The 13,219-nt window shown below is 48.7% G+C and overlaps 1 protein-coding gene across 12 annotated transcripts in view; it reads right to left on the reverse strand.

Annotated features, from left to right (window-relative positions):
* Positions 1-13,219, reverse strand: part of ROBO3 (roundabout guidance receptor 3) — a 329,951-nt gene that overhangs the window by 23,104 nt on the left and 293,628 nt on the right. For all 12 annotated transcript variants that reach the window (XM_083713429.1, XM_083713427.1, XM_083713428.1 and 9 more), the window contains exons 10-11: positions 5,401-5,482; positions 3,141-3,309 (exon numbers count right to left, since the gene is read on the reverse strand). In XM_083713429.1, coding sequence (XP_083569555.1) covers positions 3,141-3,309; positions 5,401-5,482 — 251 coding nt within the window. The remainder of the gene's footprint in view (positions 1-3,140; positions 3,310-5,400; positions 5,483-13,219) is intronic.

Below are 13,219 nucleotides of genomic sequence, written 5' to 3' on the forward strand. Positions count from 1 at the left end.
AACCTCCTCCCCACCCCCATTTCGATGGGCCTCTTCCCCTGGGGCACAACTCATGTGTACAGTCCGATTTGTGAGCCTGAGGACACAGATGCAAGCCCATGTTGAAGATGCCCTGCTGCTCCCTAACTCAGCATCTCCATGCCTCTGCACGCACATCCGCGGGCACAAGCGCACACTTGCAATCAGCCCATCTGGTGATTTACTGTGCAGCCCAGCTGCCCCCATGTTTGCAGAATTTCCTACTGCAAACTGACATCTCTCGGCCACCTGCGCTCCCCGCAAATCTCCTCCGGCTCCAGAGCAGATGGCTCCAAGGTAGAGGCCACAAGCCATGTGGGTGGGTGGGTGGGAAATAGTTTGGTCTCTGTCATGTGGCACCTTAGCAACTCAGCTGCAGGGATAAAGAATTTGAGTATAGGGTCTTTTGCTGGTGTGCTGCAGGGGAGGGGGATGACAAACAGAAGCTGAATGCGGATTCGGCAGCGGTGACCCTACTGCCCAGGAACATACTGACAGCGAAGCATTTTCGCAGCTGTGCAGATCTGCTCCCCTGACCTCTAAAAATCCATCTCGAGACAGACTTGGTTGAGCTGATGAATCAGGGGCAGGAGATTTGGTCCTTTACGACTGCAAAGCCCTTCCTTACTCTAGCCAGATCCGGAAATAGCTGTACTCTGAGAACAGAAGAGGGTTACCTGCCCTGCTCTCCCTGGGTTGTTTATGGGTCAGCGTCTTTCTCTAGGGAACTGCAAACTCCACCCGATAAAGAAAACAACTCCATTACTGTTTATAGGAGCACTTGTCCCAGGAGGAAAGAGGTGAGTTTTGCAAGAGGGCTGCAGAATCTCAATGCACTCCAAAGCTCTGATTCACGCCTTGGATGTGCAGATGGGATTCAGGGGAGCTGTTACCCGAGCAAAATGGACTGGGCCGTGGGGCCCTGGCTCTGTGTGCCTCAGGCAGGCATTTCCAATTCTCCAAGGCACCTTCATCAAGTGACCTGCAGCAATTGCAGGATTCTAAGGGCTTGCTGATCAGAAGGTTGGCGGTTCGAATCCCCATGACAGGGTGAGCTCCCATTGCTCGGTCCCTGCTCCTGCCAACCTAGCAGTTTGAAAGCACGTCAAAGTGCAAGTAGATAAATAGGTACCACTCTGGCAGGAAGGTAAACGGCGTTTCCGTGCGCCGCTCTGGTTTGCCAGAAGCAGCTTAATCATGCTGGCCACATGACCTGGAAGCTGTATGCCGGCTCCCTCGGCCAGTAAAGCGAGATGAGCGCCACAACCCCAGAGTCGGCCATGACTGGACCTAACGGTCAGGGGTCCCTTTACCTTTCCCTTTAAGCTACTGTCAGCTATTAAGGCAGAAGTGATGAGGTTTTTCCCCTAGTCTAAGGGCCAAAATACAGTGGACGCTTGGGTTGTGAACGTGATCCATGCGGGATGCACGTTTGCAACCCGCAGTGTTCGCAACCCACATCTGCACATGCGCTGGTTGCGATTCGGTGCTTCTGCGCATGCGCAAGGCGTGATTTAGCGCTTCTGTGCATGCACGGCCGCCAAAACCTGGAAGTAACCTGTTCTGAAAAAACGCAACCCGAAAAAACTTAACCTGAAGCGGCTGTAACCCGAGGTATGACTGTACTTTCTGCAGAGCCTTCTAGGGGAGCACATGACAATGGTGGGTTCAGGCAGAAGCAAAACAAACAGGACTCCTACCTCTGTAGAAAGGAACACATTATTGCACAAGCAACCCTAATTCAGATCATCCGGATGCATGCACATTTATTTAGGGTGGCTTCTGCAGCGATGTCAGGATCACACAGGCAGTGGAGCCACTTCCTGCATTTTGTACAACACAACAGGCCTTAGCAGGAGAGTCCCAGAGTGACATTTTGAGAGAGAGAGATTGTTTAGGAGCTATGATTGGGAAAGGAAATGCAGCAAAACCCTGCACAGCGTGGGTTGCACACTATATATGGTAAATGAGAGTTGTTGGTTTGACCTGGACATCCGCAATGAGAAGCAGGGCAAGCAGCAAGCATGGTAGGGTCTTCCTTTTTTAATCCCACATTTACAACACAAACATTATGCTCTGTTTTTGCCGACCGGAGGTGTCAAGGATTCTGACTATGTTACACTCATGTTATGCTAGTGGCAGTGGCTACCAGACCAACAGAATGTATTGAATTGATCTGTCCATCAACTAAACCAGGGTTAGAGATGTTGGAGAAAACAGAAAATGAAGAGGAAATTGTCAATGCCGGACATTCCTTACATGTCTATAATCAATAAGTATTTGCTGTTGTTGATGACAGATCCTACCCCCACCCCCAAAACCAAAAATTAAAGCGTGTTTCCCTCACATTGAAATGAATGGTGTGGCAATAATGACACCATTAGTTACATCCAATTTACATACATAATTTTATTACATTGAACAGAGGGCAACAAGGCAAATAATTTAATATTTAGCAGAAGCTGAACTGCAGAAAAATGGAAACATTTCTGATTGCACAAAGGCAGGTTGGAACTGCTGGCTTCTTACACTACATGCCTGGCTGGGGAGGGGAATGACCTGAAGAGTGGGAAGGTGCAGTTTTCATACCCATTGCAATGTGGGGCCGGCCATGGGAGTCCAGCTCAGCATTGTGATGGAGATGAAATTCTTCCCCTCCCTGCTCCTCAGATAATCTGAAGAACAGGGAAGGGGCAATAAGACAACCACCTACCCAATAGCTATCTATCTGCATGCTCAATACATACAGGATGAGGTCTAACCTTTATGCACATGTTGTGCAAGCAATCAGGATGAGACCCAATAAATGAGTCATTTGAGGAGCTCTCCATGTGCTTACATGATTGTGTTTTGTGTGTGTGTGTGTGTGAGAGAGAGAGAGAGAGAGAGAGAGAGAGTGCCCTTGCCCACTGATGAACATTACCTTTTTGGCCCCACCTACTGCTGGCCCTCAGAGGATTGGGAATGAGGGAATGTGGCCCTCAGGTTAAAAATGACTCCCCAACCCTGTAACAAGCTGTTCATTTTCTACCACCCTCAAACTGCCTCTCCATTTTGCGCCCAAAGACACTGCAGGTGAGGGCAGGTAGGTGGGATGACTTTTGAGTAACAACATGAGTTACCTGAATGCTTCGATTATGTATGAACTGATAGCGGCTCCCCCACTCACAGGGCTTGGCTTCCAGATCAAAGCAACGCTGTTTTTGGTGACGTCCGTGACCAGAGGTGCAGAGGGTGGACCTGGGAGAAGGCTTGGCTCCGGAAGCTGAGTCTGGAGGTCAGCCCCGTTCTCTGCAGAAGCAAATGTGGAAGAAGAGAATGAGAATGGCAGAGAGCCCTAAAAGGAGGATCAGGGATCGGGTCACCTGAGCAGGGCCTTTATATAAGGGGCAAGCTGAATTCAGCCCTGCACAGCTTGCTTGCATAGTTGTCAGCCAGAAAACCTGTGGTCTATCAATGTGTTTTACCTTGACAAAGCAAGAATGCATGCTCAGAACAATTAAGATATAAACTATCTGTGTTCTAACAGGACCTGAGAATGCACTGATGTGGTTTTTCGGGAACCCCTGTGTAAAGCCAAGACAACCACCTGCTGTGGGCAAGGCGAGGGAATGTCCATGCCCCTACCTTTCCTGGGGAAAAAAACCTTCTCTTAATTTAGGAGGCAGAATCAGCCACTTCAAGAACTGCTGATGTTGGCTATATTTTATTTTCCCAGCACATCTGTAAATAAGCAGCAGCTCCCAAATTACTGGGCGCCGGGGGCTTGTAGTGGGATTGAGACTTTGCTTCCTTACTGAGGTGTTTGTTTTCCAAAACCAACCTTGGAGAAATGGAAGCTCTCCTTGCATGCAAGGGAAACCACCACCCTAAAAAACCTTCTGTGAGGTCTGAGAAACCTGGCTCATCATCACATCTCCACATCAACATTTATTCCTTGAGGTGGTTTTACATTTAACAGCCTGGCATGGCTCTCCAAGGCAGGAATGTGCTTGCTGGGCTTAAAATCAGAGGGCAGTTTATTGGTTTTTAAATGAGCTGTTCCCACAGGCGAATGCAGACAAGGCTTCTGTGCTAGGAGGCAGGCAAAGTCCTCTGCTCCAGGGACACATGTGAGCCTACAATTGCAGGCCTGGAGAGAGGACTGTGGCTTTGTGAGTCCAAACCCCACAACAGCTGCCTGGGCCAAAAAATTAATCCACTCATCCTTGCATGGAGTGTAGCAAGTGGTGGGTACACAGCCAACCAGGGTTAAAAGAAAATGCATTTTATACTGAATAGTGAAGCATGCTCTGAAGTTGACCCCTTTCTACTGCAGAAGAAACACAATTCAAAGCATGACATAGCTAAGCGCCAAAACTAGATGTGATGTTAAATGCATCTGTGCACTCAATGTGAAGTTTATTTTGCAAAAAATGCAAATAACATTAACTGACGGTGGGATTATCAGAATCACAGCAGGCCTGGAAGGGAACTCTCGTCGCCTTTCCTGAGTTGGAGGGTGACTGTGTGAAGCAAGGACCATCCTGGGCTTGTGGAAGCTCTTCGTGCATTTCAGAACCCTGGCTTTCCAGGGCTCTGAGATGCACACTCTGCAAGTTCAGGAGAGTGTCAGGATTCAGGCCTGCCAAGACCATGAACCTGAGATCTCCTGTCCCAGGGCTTGGAGATGCCACCCCACCAGCGGGGTCTCTGGGCTGGCTCTCCAACATGTCCCCACATCTCCCCCAGAGCCACAGGATGAGAGGAGATGGAAACCAGGCATTGCCCAGCAAGCTGCATGTGAAGCTACTCAGGAGGAGGGGGAAACCACATGCAGAATCAGGGCCTGACTGACAGCCAGAAAGGGGTGGAGCCTCCAGCTCTTACATAGGTTTCCAGTCTGAGTTGCTTTCATTACAGTTCCAAGGTCCAGCCCCACGGACTTGGGGAAATGGACAGAGGGTCCCTGCTTCTAACAGTTGTCCTCCAAGTCGCGGAAGGCAACGGGAACAATGATGGGTACATCATAGGTGCCTGTAGCAACTTTTCCAAGGGGAGGAGCAAAGTAAAACACCGAAAGTTGGGAGGAGGCTATTTTCTCAAACTATTAATAAAAAGTGTCTGTACCTTTTGCCTCATATCTCAGGATCTACATGTGCTAAAAGCTTACTCCTTATTTTAAAAGAAAAGTTGGGAAACTGGGGATTGTGGTTCTTCTGTGGGGAGGCAACTGTCCCCTTGACACTGCCCCCCCCATCCCATGGATACCAATGCATGCACATCTTCACTGCCTCTCCCCGAGTGCCCAGTTAATGCATTTAGAGGATGTCTGAAGAGATCCAATAACGTAAACCTCATGCATTTGAGTCCACTTCCTGCCCTTTCCTCAACATCACTGACCTTGCACTGCCAGAAACCCACTCCATCTTGTCTCGCCGGTTGAACTGGTAGCAATGCAAACGTACAACCCCGAGTCTGAAACCTGGAACATGCAGAAAAGGGAGGGTGTTATTCATTTCCACTGACAACTCGCTGCAGCCACAGCTCCTGTTCTGGAGTGTTTCACCTTCTGGTATGCAGGCAGTAGATATTGTATAGATCTCCTTCTGTGTTTTTGTGTTGGGACATGGGGTAGGGGAATCCACATTTCATCCTAAGAAGAAGTCCTATGCATTTTCTCAGAGTACTAGGAGAAGTAGGATGTGTGGACTTAATGGAAGCAGACTGCAATACAACAAACCCCAGCACTCATGTTCATCTTCATGCCACTTTCCACTACTGTCACGGTGAGTTCCGGCACCTTTTTCTACAAAAATAGCACTGTATATAGCCATCATAACTAGCAGTCATAACCTCCACGGATTTGTTTACGTGCTTCGCTTTTAAGCCACCCCCACATACAGTGGTACCTCAGGTTAAGTACTTAATTCGTTCTGGAGGTCCGTTCTTAACCTGAAACTCTTTTTAACCTGAAGCACCACTTTAGCTAATGGGGCCTCCTCCTGCTGCTGCTGCTGCTGCGCCACCAGAGCACAATTTCTGTTCTCATCCTGAAGCAAAGTTCTTAACCCGAGGTACTATTTCTGGGTTAGCGGAGTCTGTAACCTGAAGTGTATGTAACCTGAAGCGTATATAACCCGAGGTACCACTGTATTTTGGTTGTGAATACTAAAACTTATAATAATAATAATAATGATAATGATAATAATAATTAATTATTTATACCCCGCCCATCTGGCTGGGCCTCCCCAGCCACTCTGGGCGGCTTCCATAGAAACCAAAAATACAGTAAAATATCACACGTTAAAAACTTCCCTGAACAGGGCTGCCTTAAGATGTCTTCTGAATGTCAGGTAGTTGTTTATCGCTTTGACATCTGCCGGAAGGGCGTTCCACAGGGCGGGCGCCACTACCGAGAAGGCCCTCTGCCTGGTTCCCTGTAGCTTTGCTTCTCGCAATGAGGGAACCGCCAGAAGGCCCTTGGCACTGGACCTCAGTGTCCGGGCAGAATGATGGGGGTGGAGACGCTCCTTCAGGTATACTGGACCGAGGCCGTTTAGGGCTTTAAAGGTCAGCACCAACACTTTGAATTGTGCTCGGAAACGTACTGGGAGCCAGTGTAGGTCTTTCAAGACCGGTGTTATATTGTCTCGGCGGCCGCTCCCAGTCACCAGTCTAGCTGCCGCATTCTCGATTAGTTGTAGTTTCCGAGTCACCTTCAAAGGTAGTCCCACGTATGTGCCTTGCCCCTTTTTGCACTTTCCCCAGCTCTACAATGTCCCTTCTGAGGAAATCAGAGCTGCGCACAGCATTCCAAGTATGGCTGTGCATGAAAGCCCAAGAGCTGGAACGTCCTCCATTTTTAATTGCTCCTCCGGTGCAAATTCACTGAGCTGCCCTGGCCTCACCCCTCTAATCTTTAATATGGGGATAATAAAACTACCTGCCATATAGTAGTTATCTTTCATAATCCCTCCCTCCCACATAGACGGTTAATGATAAAGGCTGCTTTATTTATTTTTTAAAAAGTGGGTATCCTGCCAATATGAATATTTCCAGGGCAGCTAACATTTAAGATAGAAAAAAACCACCCAATTCAAACAATGAGAATAAAAAAATACATTAAAAAGGCAGAGCTAATAAAATGCAGGTGAAAAAACACAACGGCACTTAAAAAATGAAGAAGTTCAGGATGACATTTTAAAAGGCCTGGGAAAATTAAACTAATAAGGTCTTTGCCTATTGCTGAAAGGACAGAAGGAATAGGGAGAGCATTCTCCAGATTAGTAGTATGGAATCTGGGGGTGGGACTGATGGGAATTGGGGTCCAGCAACATCTGTGGGCCACATGTTCCCCAACTCCGCCACAGACAGAGCCCCATGGCCAAAAGGCCATCTCACTAAGAGCCACTCACCCAACCTCAGAAGTGAGGAGTACTTGGAGAAGATCCTCTAATGCACGGGTTGGCAACCTAAGGCCCATGGGCCACAAGCAGCCCACAGGGGTCTTTTAACTAGCCCACAAGCTGCTCCTGAACTGAGCCACCCTCTTGGGAAGTCCCCACGTGCTGCGCTAAACTGGTGTGGCATGGCATGAGTACTTGCTTCCGTGGCGCCGGAAATCACGTCTGTGCATGTGCAGATGCCGGAAAAGGTGTCTGCCCATGAAGGGAGTGAACCAGCCCAGGCAAGGTAAACCTTGCCTCATCTTAGCACATGGGTAAATAGGAATATAAGAAGCTCCCTTCTACTGGGTGAGACTGTTGGACCATTTAGCTCAGTATTGTCTACACTGACTGGCAGGCTTTCAGGCAAAGACCTTTCTCAGCCCTACTTGGAGCTGCTAGGAATTGAGCCCAGGACCTTTCGTGCACAAAGTAAATGCTTTGCCACTGAGCTGCGGCCCTTCACATCTGGGAGGAGGCGATCCCTCAGGCACCCTCAGGTCAATTCTACTTGGAAACAGACTGGAAGCTAGTGGAGGTGCTTCAGAATCAGGGATAAATGTAAAAGGTAAAAAAGGTAAAGGAGCCCTAGACGGTTAAGTCCAGTTAAAGGTGACTATGGGATGTGGCGCTCATCTCCTTTTGAGGCCGAGGGAGCTGGCATTTGTCTGCAGACAGCTTCCCGGGTCATGTGGCCAGCATGTCTAAACTGCTTCTGGCACAATGGAACACTGTGACAGAAACCAGAGCGCACGGAAACACCGTTTACCTTCCCGCCACAGCGGTACCTATTTATCTACTTGCACTGGTGTGCTTTTGAACTGCTAGATTGGCAGGAGCTGGGACAGAGCAACGGGAGCTCACTCCATTGTGGGGATTTGAACCGCCAACCTTCTGATTGGCAAGCCCAAGAGGCTCAGTGCTTTAGACCATAGCGCCACCCGCATACCAGGGCTGGCAGTCTAGCCACAGGATTTTGAACTAATTGATGTTTCTGAGAATTGCTCCTTTGGAGAAATCCAGTCCTGTTATGACCTCAATAACTGTGGCTGGGCTGTCACTGCCTGTGAGAGGTTGCAGCAGGCACACCGGCCTCAGCTGGAGGGAAGGTGACATACCAATAAATGTATGCACGTGTATATATGTATGTATGTATGTATGTATGTATGTATGTATGCACTGAGCTTTTAAACTGTCCTTCAGCAAGGAGATCCCAGGGCAGCAGTGGCGTAGCGTGGGTTGTCAGCACCCGGGGCAAGGCAAGTAATTTGTGCCCCCTAACCCATGGATTTGCGCCCCCTAACCCGTGGATTTGCGCCCCCTAACCTGTGGATTTGCGCCCCCTAACCCTAACCCCCAGATGTTGTGGCCGGTGCGGCCGGCCCCCCCTGCACCCCCACGCTACGCCACTGCAGGGCAATTCACAATACAGTGCATAACACAAAACAATAAAATAATTATAAAATTAAAAAGCGACAAAACAACTGATTTAAACCACCACCACCACATCATTACAGACTACAAATCAGGCCTGACCAATCAGGCAGTGGTTGAAATTTTCCAGGCACATTTTGCATCTGGCTATTGGCCACTTGCGACCAATTGAAGATGCCCTGGAGCCAGGATGGCATCTGACATCTCCACCATCTGGAGACGCTTGCCTGGGGATCCTTGGATCTTGACTGTTCTCACACACTAGCAGCACATCCTGTAGAATTTTGTCCATTATGGTTTATCTGCATAATCAGAATGAATTGTAGGAACCAAAAATACTTATTGAAAAATACGACTTTCGAACCCAAAATGGCGATGAATCATTCCGTTTTGGCGACTGTAACCCTGGTTTAAGGAGCTGTTTGGCACCTAGCTTTCATATCTGAGTTTCTAACACTGAATTGATGATGGAGAATTGCAAATATGATATAGAGACCTGCCTTATGGCAGCTCAGCCTATTTGTCTATCAAGCTCAGGATCACCTACTCTGAATGGCAGCAGCTACATCTTCGTGGTCTCTGGCAGAGGCCTGCCCCATTTCTTGCTACCTAATCTTTTGAGTTGCTGGTACCAGGGACCAATCCTAGAATCTTCTGCACGCATAGCACATGTTTAAAAAAAGTCAAAATGTTTTATTCGGCTTTACGCCCATCATGAAACACACACACACACAAAACAAAACAAATCAAATAAAACAGCGGACTCGTACAAACCACAAATAATATAAAACAATTCACAACTCACAAGGACAGATATTAGCTATTCATAAGAAAAGATTAAGATTAAGATTAAAAAATTTTAGGCACTACATTAAAATCAGTATCGGATGTCATTATAGAAAATTCTTATAACGATCAATAATCAGCTAACATTCCATTCCGTCTCTTGTACAAGAGGACGGCTGTTAGGAATTTAGCAACCTGTAGGGTAATATAAGGATCCACATCTTGAAGACCCCAGGCAAGCTGTAGGTCTACTGGTTTGTCAGCCATAGGCTGGATTATGGGGTTTAGTATACTAGCACGGGCTGAACAGTACAAAGGGCAAATAAACATAACATGATGTAGAGATTCAGATGTTTTCATTTCACAAGCACACATTGAAGATACTTGGCCCTTAGTGAATCTATGTCTCAGCACATTTGTTGGAAAGACATTGAACCTAGCTCTAATGAAGGCATATCGGTGAGAGGCAGCCATAAGCGATGTTAAGTAGGACGGAGCGCGGTAGATAGGGGTTATGCCGAAATTTAACGGCGAACAGGCTCCACTGCCAGCACATGTTCTCCCATGGAGAATGAAAAGCAAAGGCCCTGAAATGGAGGTTGAGAATGGCTTGCAGCTTGCCACTGCTATGGGGCAGTGAGCGGGAAGAGAGAGGATCGCTTTAATGTCCCCACCAGGTGGGCTCTGAAGCTGCAACTTGGGGACGGCTGCCCCACTTTTCCCCATGAATCAGAGTGGCCTGATGAGGCGGCCCGTCCTGGGGGACCATTAACTCATGCTAGTCCTCCAGTCCACCTGACAGCTCTAATTTTTTCCTGGGCAAAGAGCCACAACTGCTATAAAACGATGCTATTAGGCGCGCTGGGACCCGGCAGATGCATTAACCTTCTGACTCTGACACAATGAAGGCACAAAACTAACGTGAAATATTTCACTCCCCGCTGACTGCCGGCATCAATTTTTAAACAAATGTTTAGCGTGAGCTCTGTGTTTTGATAAGTAATTCATGAATAACCTCCACGTTACCCCATCGCCTGATCTGACTCCGGTGCAGCGAAAGGGCAAGTTGGACACACCCACCTTGGGATTCTTTGGTGGAGGGGAGAGAGCTATAGACTGCCCCCAAAAGCTCCACCTGAGCTCTTCGGAGTCAAGAGCCTCCTCACAGCCCAGAGCTATGTTCAAATTATGCACCAAGGAAGCAACTCTCCAGGATTTCAGCAGGGCTCTCTTCCAGTCCTACCTAGGGATTGAACCTGGGACCTTCTGCATGAAAAGCAGATGCTATAGCCTTTACCCAAAGGGCACAAGAAGAACAAAGGAGTTTGCCTTCCTTTGTGGTGTTCAGCCTCCCAAGAACGAGCCATGTGGCTTTACTGACAGTGGAACAAGGGCCAGACCAGAAATGATGTCAACTGCATGACTGTGCCCAATGCAGTGGTGTAGCATGGGCTGCTGGTGTCCAGGGCAGGCCCACACATGCTGGGCTGGGATTGCACCAGCCCATCCCTCACTGCCGCAGCAACCCCATCCTCACTGGAGCATAGAGGGGCAGCACTGAGCGACCTGCCCACCCGCGCAGGGGGGAGCCCGGCTGGCTGACACAACCCTTGGCGGGTGGAGAGGAGCACAGGGCCAGGCTCCCAACAGTGTGTCCACACAGTCCCAACCTCATTGTTACCCTGCCACAACCCCATCCATGAAGATTGCAGCAATAGTGGTGATGGGAGAGCAGCTCGGTCCTATCCCATCAGTAGCTACAGGTCAGTCCTCACTCTCATAGTGGCCTCTTTCGAAAACTCATTGTGGATAGGAGATTTGCAGCAATTAGCTGTTGATGGGCCCCCAACCCCAAAGCATCCTAATAGATCAAGGTAAACTTGCACCTTGCCTAACTTCCTCATCTATAGTAAAAAAGTAAAAGGGTAAAGGACCACTGGACGGTTAAGTCCAGTCAAAGGCGACTACGGGGTTGCGGAGCTCAGGCCAAGGGAACTGTCGTTTGTTCAGAGACAGCTTTCTGGGTCATGTGGCCAGCAGGACTAAACCACTTCTGGCACAACGGAACACCGTGACGGAAACCATAGCGCACGGAAATGCCGTTTACCTTCCTGCCACAGCGGGACCTATTTATCTACTTGCACTGGTGTGCTTTCGAACTGCTAGGTTAGCAGGAGCTGGGACAGTGCAACAGGAACTCACCCTGTTGTGGGGATTTGAACTGCTGACCTTCTGATTGGCAAACCCAAGAGGCTCAATGGTTTTAGACCGCAGCGCCACCCGTGTCCCAATTTATCAATAGTACTGAGCTCTGGAGGGGCATCTTAATGGTGAGAAAGCAAATGTTCGGCCAATCCTATCTTAGAATAATAGAATCTAGTTCAGGCTTCCTCAACCTTGGCCCTCCAGATGTTTTTGGCCTACAACTCCCATGATCCCTAGCTAGCAGGACCAGTGCTCAGGGATGCTGGGAACTGTAGCCTCAAAACATCTGGAGGGCCGAGGTTGAGGAAGCCTGATCTAGTCCAACCCTCTGCAATGCAGGAATCTCAACAACATGGTCCCCCATCCAATTTGAAACCCTACCTGATCCTGCTTAGCTTTGCAAATGTGCTAGCAGCTTTATTGCTGCACCACTAGGAGGGGTTTCTGAGGGCTCCATGTTTGAATAAAATGCCTTTCTCCTGGGTTATCCAACTGTTACGGGGTACTACTTCATGCACAGTCAAAATCATTTATTGCAGCAGTATGGTTTACAACTTGGATTTCCCACTGGGATGAGAGGCACCACATTTCCCATCATCTCCTACCCCCCTCCCCACTCTGCTATATTGTAAATATACACAAATAAGCTTGTAGTAGGGGAGATTATGTGAAGATGTCAGGCGACGTGGTGTTGGTTGAACCTGTGGGGAATCAGAGCTGTAAAACTACGCATGACTGTAATGCATCAAAATGCATGTGATGTGTCCCACCAGGTCCCTCTGCGCATAGAGGTAAATACTGGAGACACAGAACGATACAGTTTGCCCTAGTGACCATTAGGATGTTCCTCTTCTGGAGCCTGATGCTCCAGATGTTTCCAGAGGGCTGTTGCTGTATCACAATTCCCACCTTGCAAAACTAAAAAGCATCCTATCAACCTATGGTTGAACATCCTGCTATTTGTTGGGCTGCCTTGCTTCAGCTGGTGAGGGCCATGCTGGCTCCAGGTGGGTATGTGTGTGTGTGTGTGTGTATATATATATGGGGGAGGGGTCAAGATACCATCTGTGGGCCCCTCTCCTAGGCATGGCTGTCCATTTGCTGACGCTTTCCTTCTGGGCCCAATCTATGCAACCGCCCAGAAGGAGAACTCAAAGAAGGTGGAGAATACTGCCATATCTCCTTAACTCTCATCACTGCTTGCAAGCTTGTCAATAGCAGGTGAACACAAGAGGCTACACAGCAGGAGTCTCCAGAGAGTGGGATTGGGACCCCTGTAGGGCTATGGGCTTGGGCTGGTGCCCCACAATGCCAACCCTTAAAGCCTGCCCTACCTGGGTGCACCTGGA

The sequence above is a fragment of the Podarcis gaigeae genome (genome assembly GCF_964106915.1).
Source record: "Podarcis gaigeae genome assembly, chromosome: 15".
In the NCBI taxonomy this organism is placed as follows: domain Eukaryota; kingdom Metazoa; phylum Chordata; class Lepidosauria; order Squamata; family Lacertidae; genus Podarcis; species Podarcis gaigeae.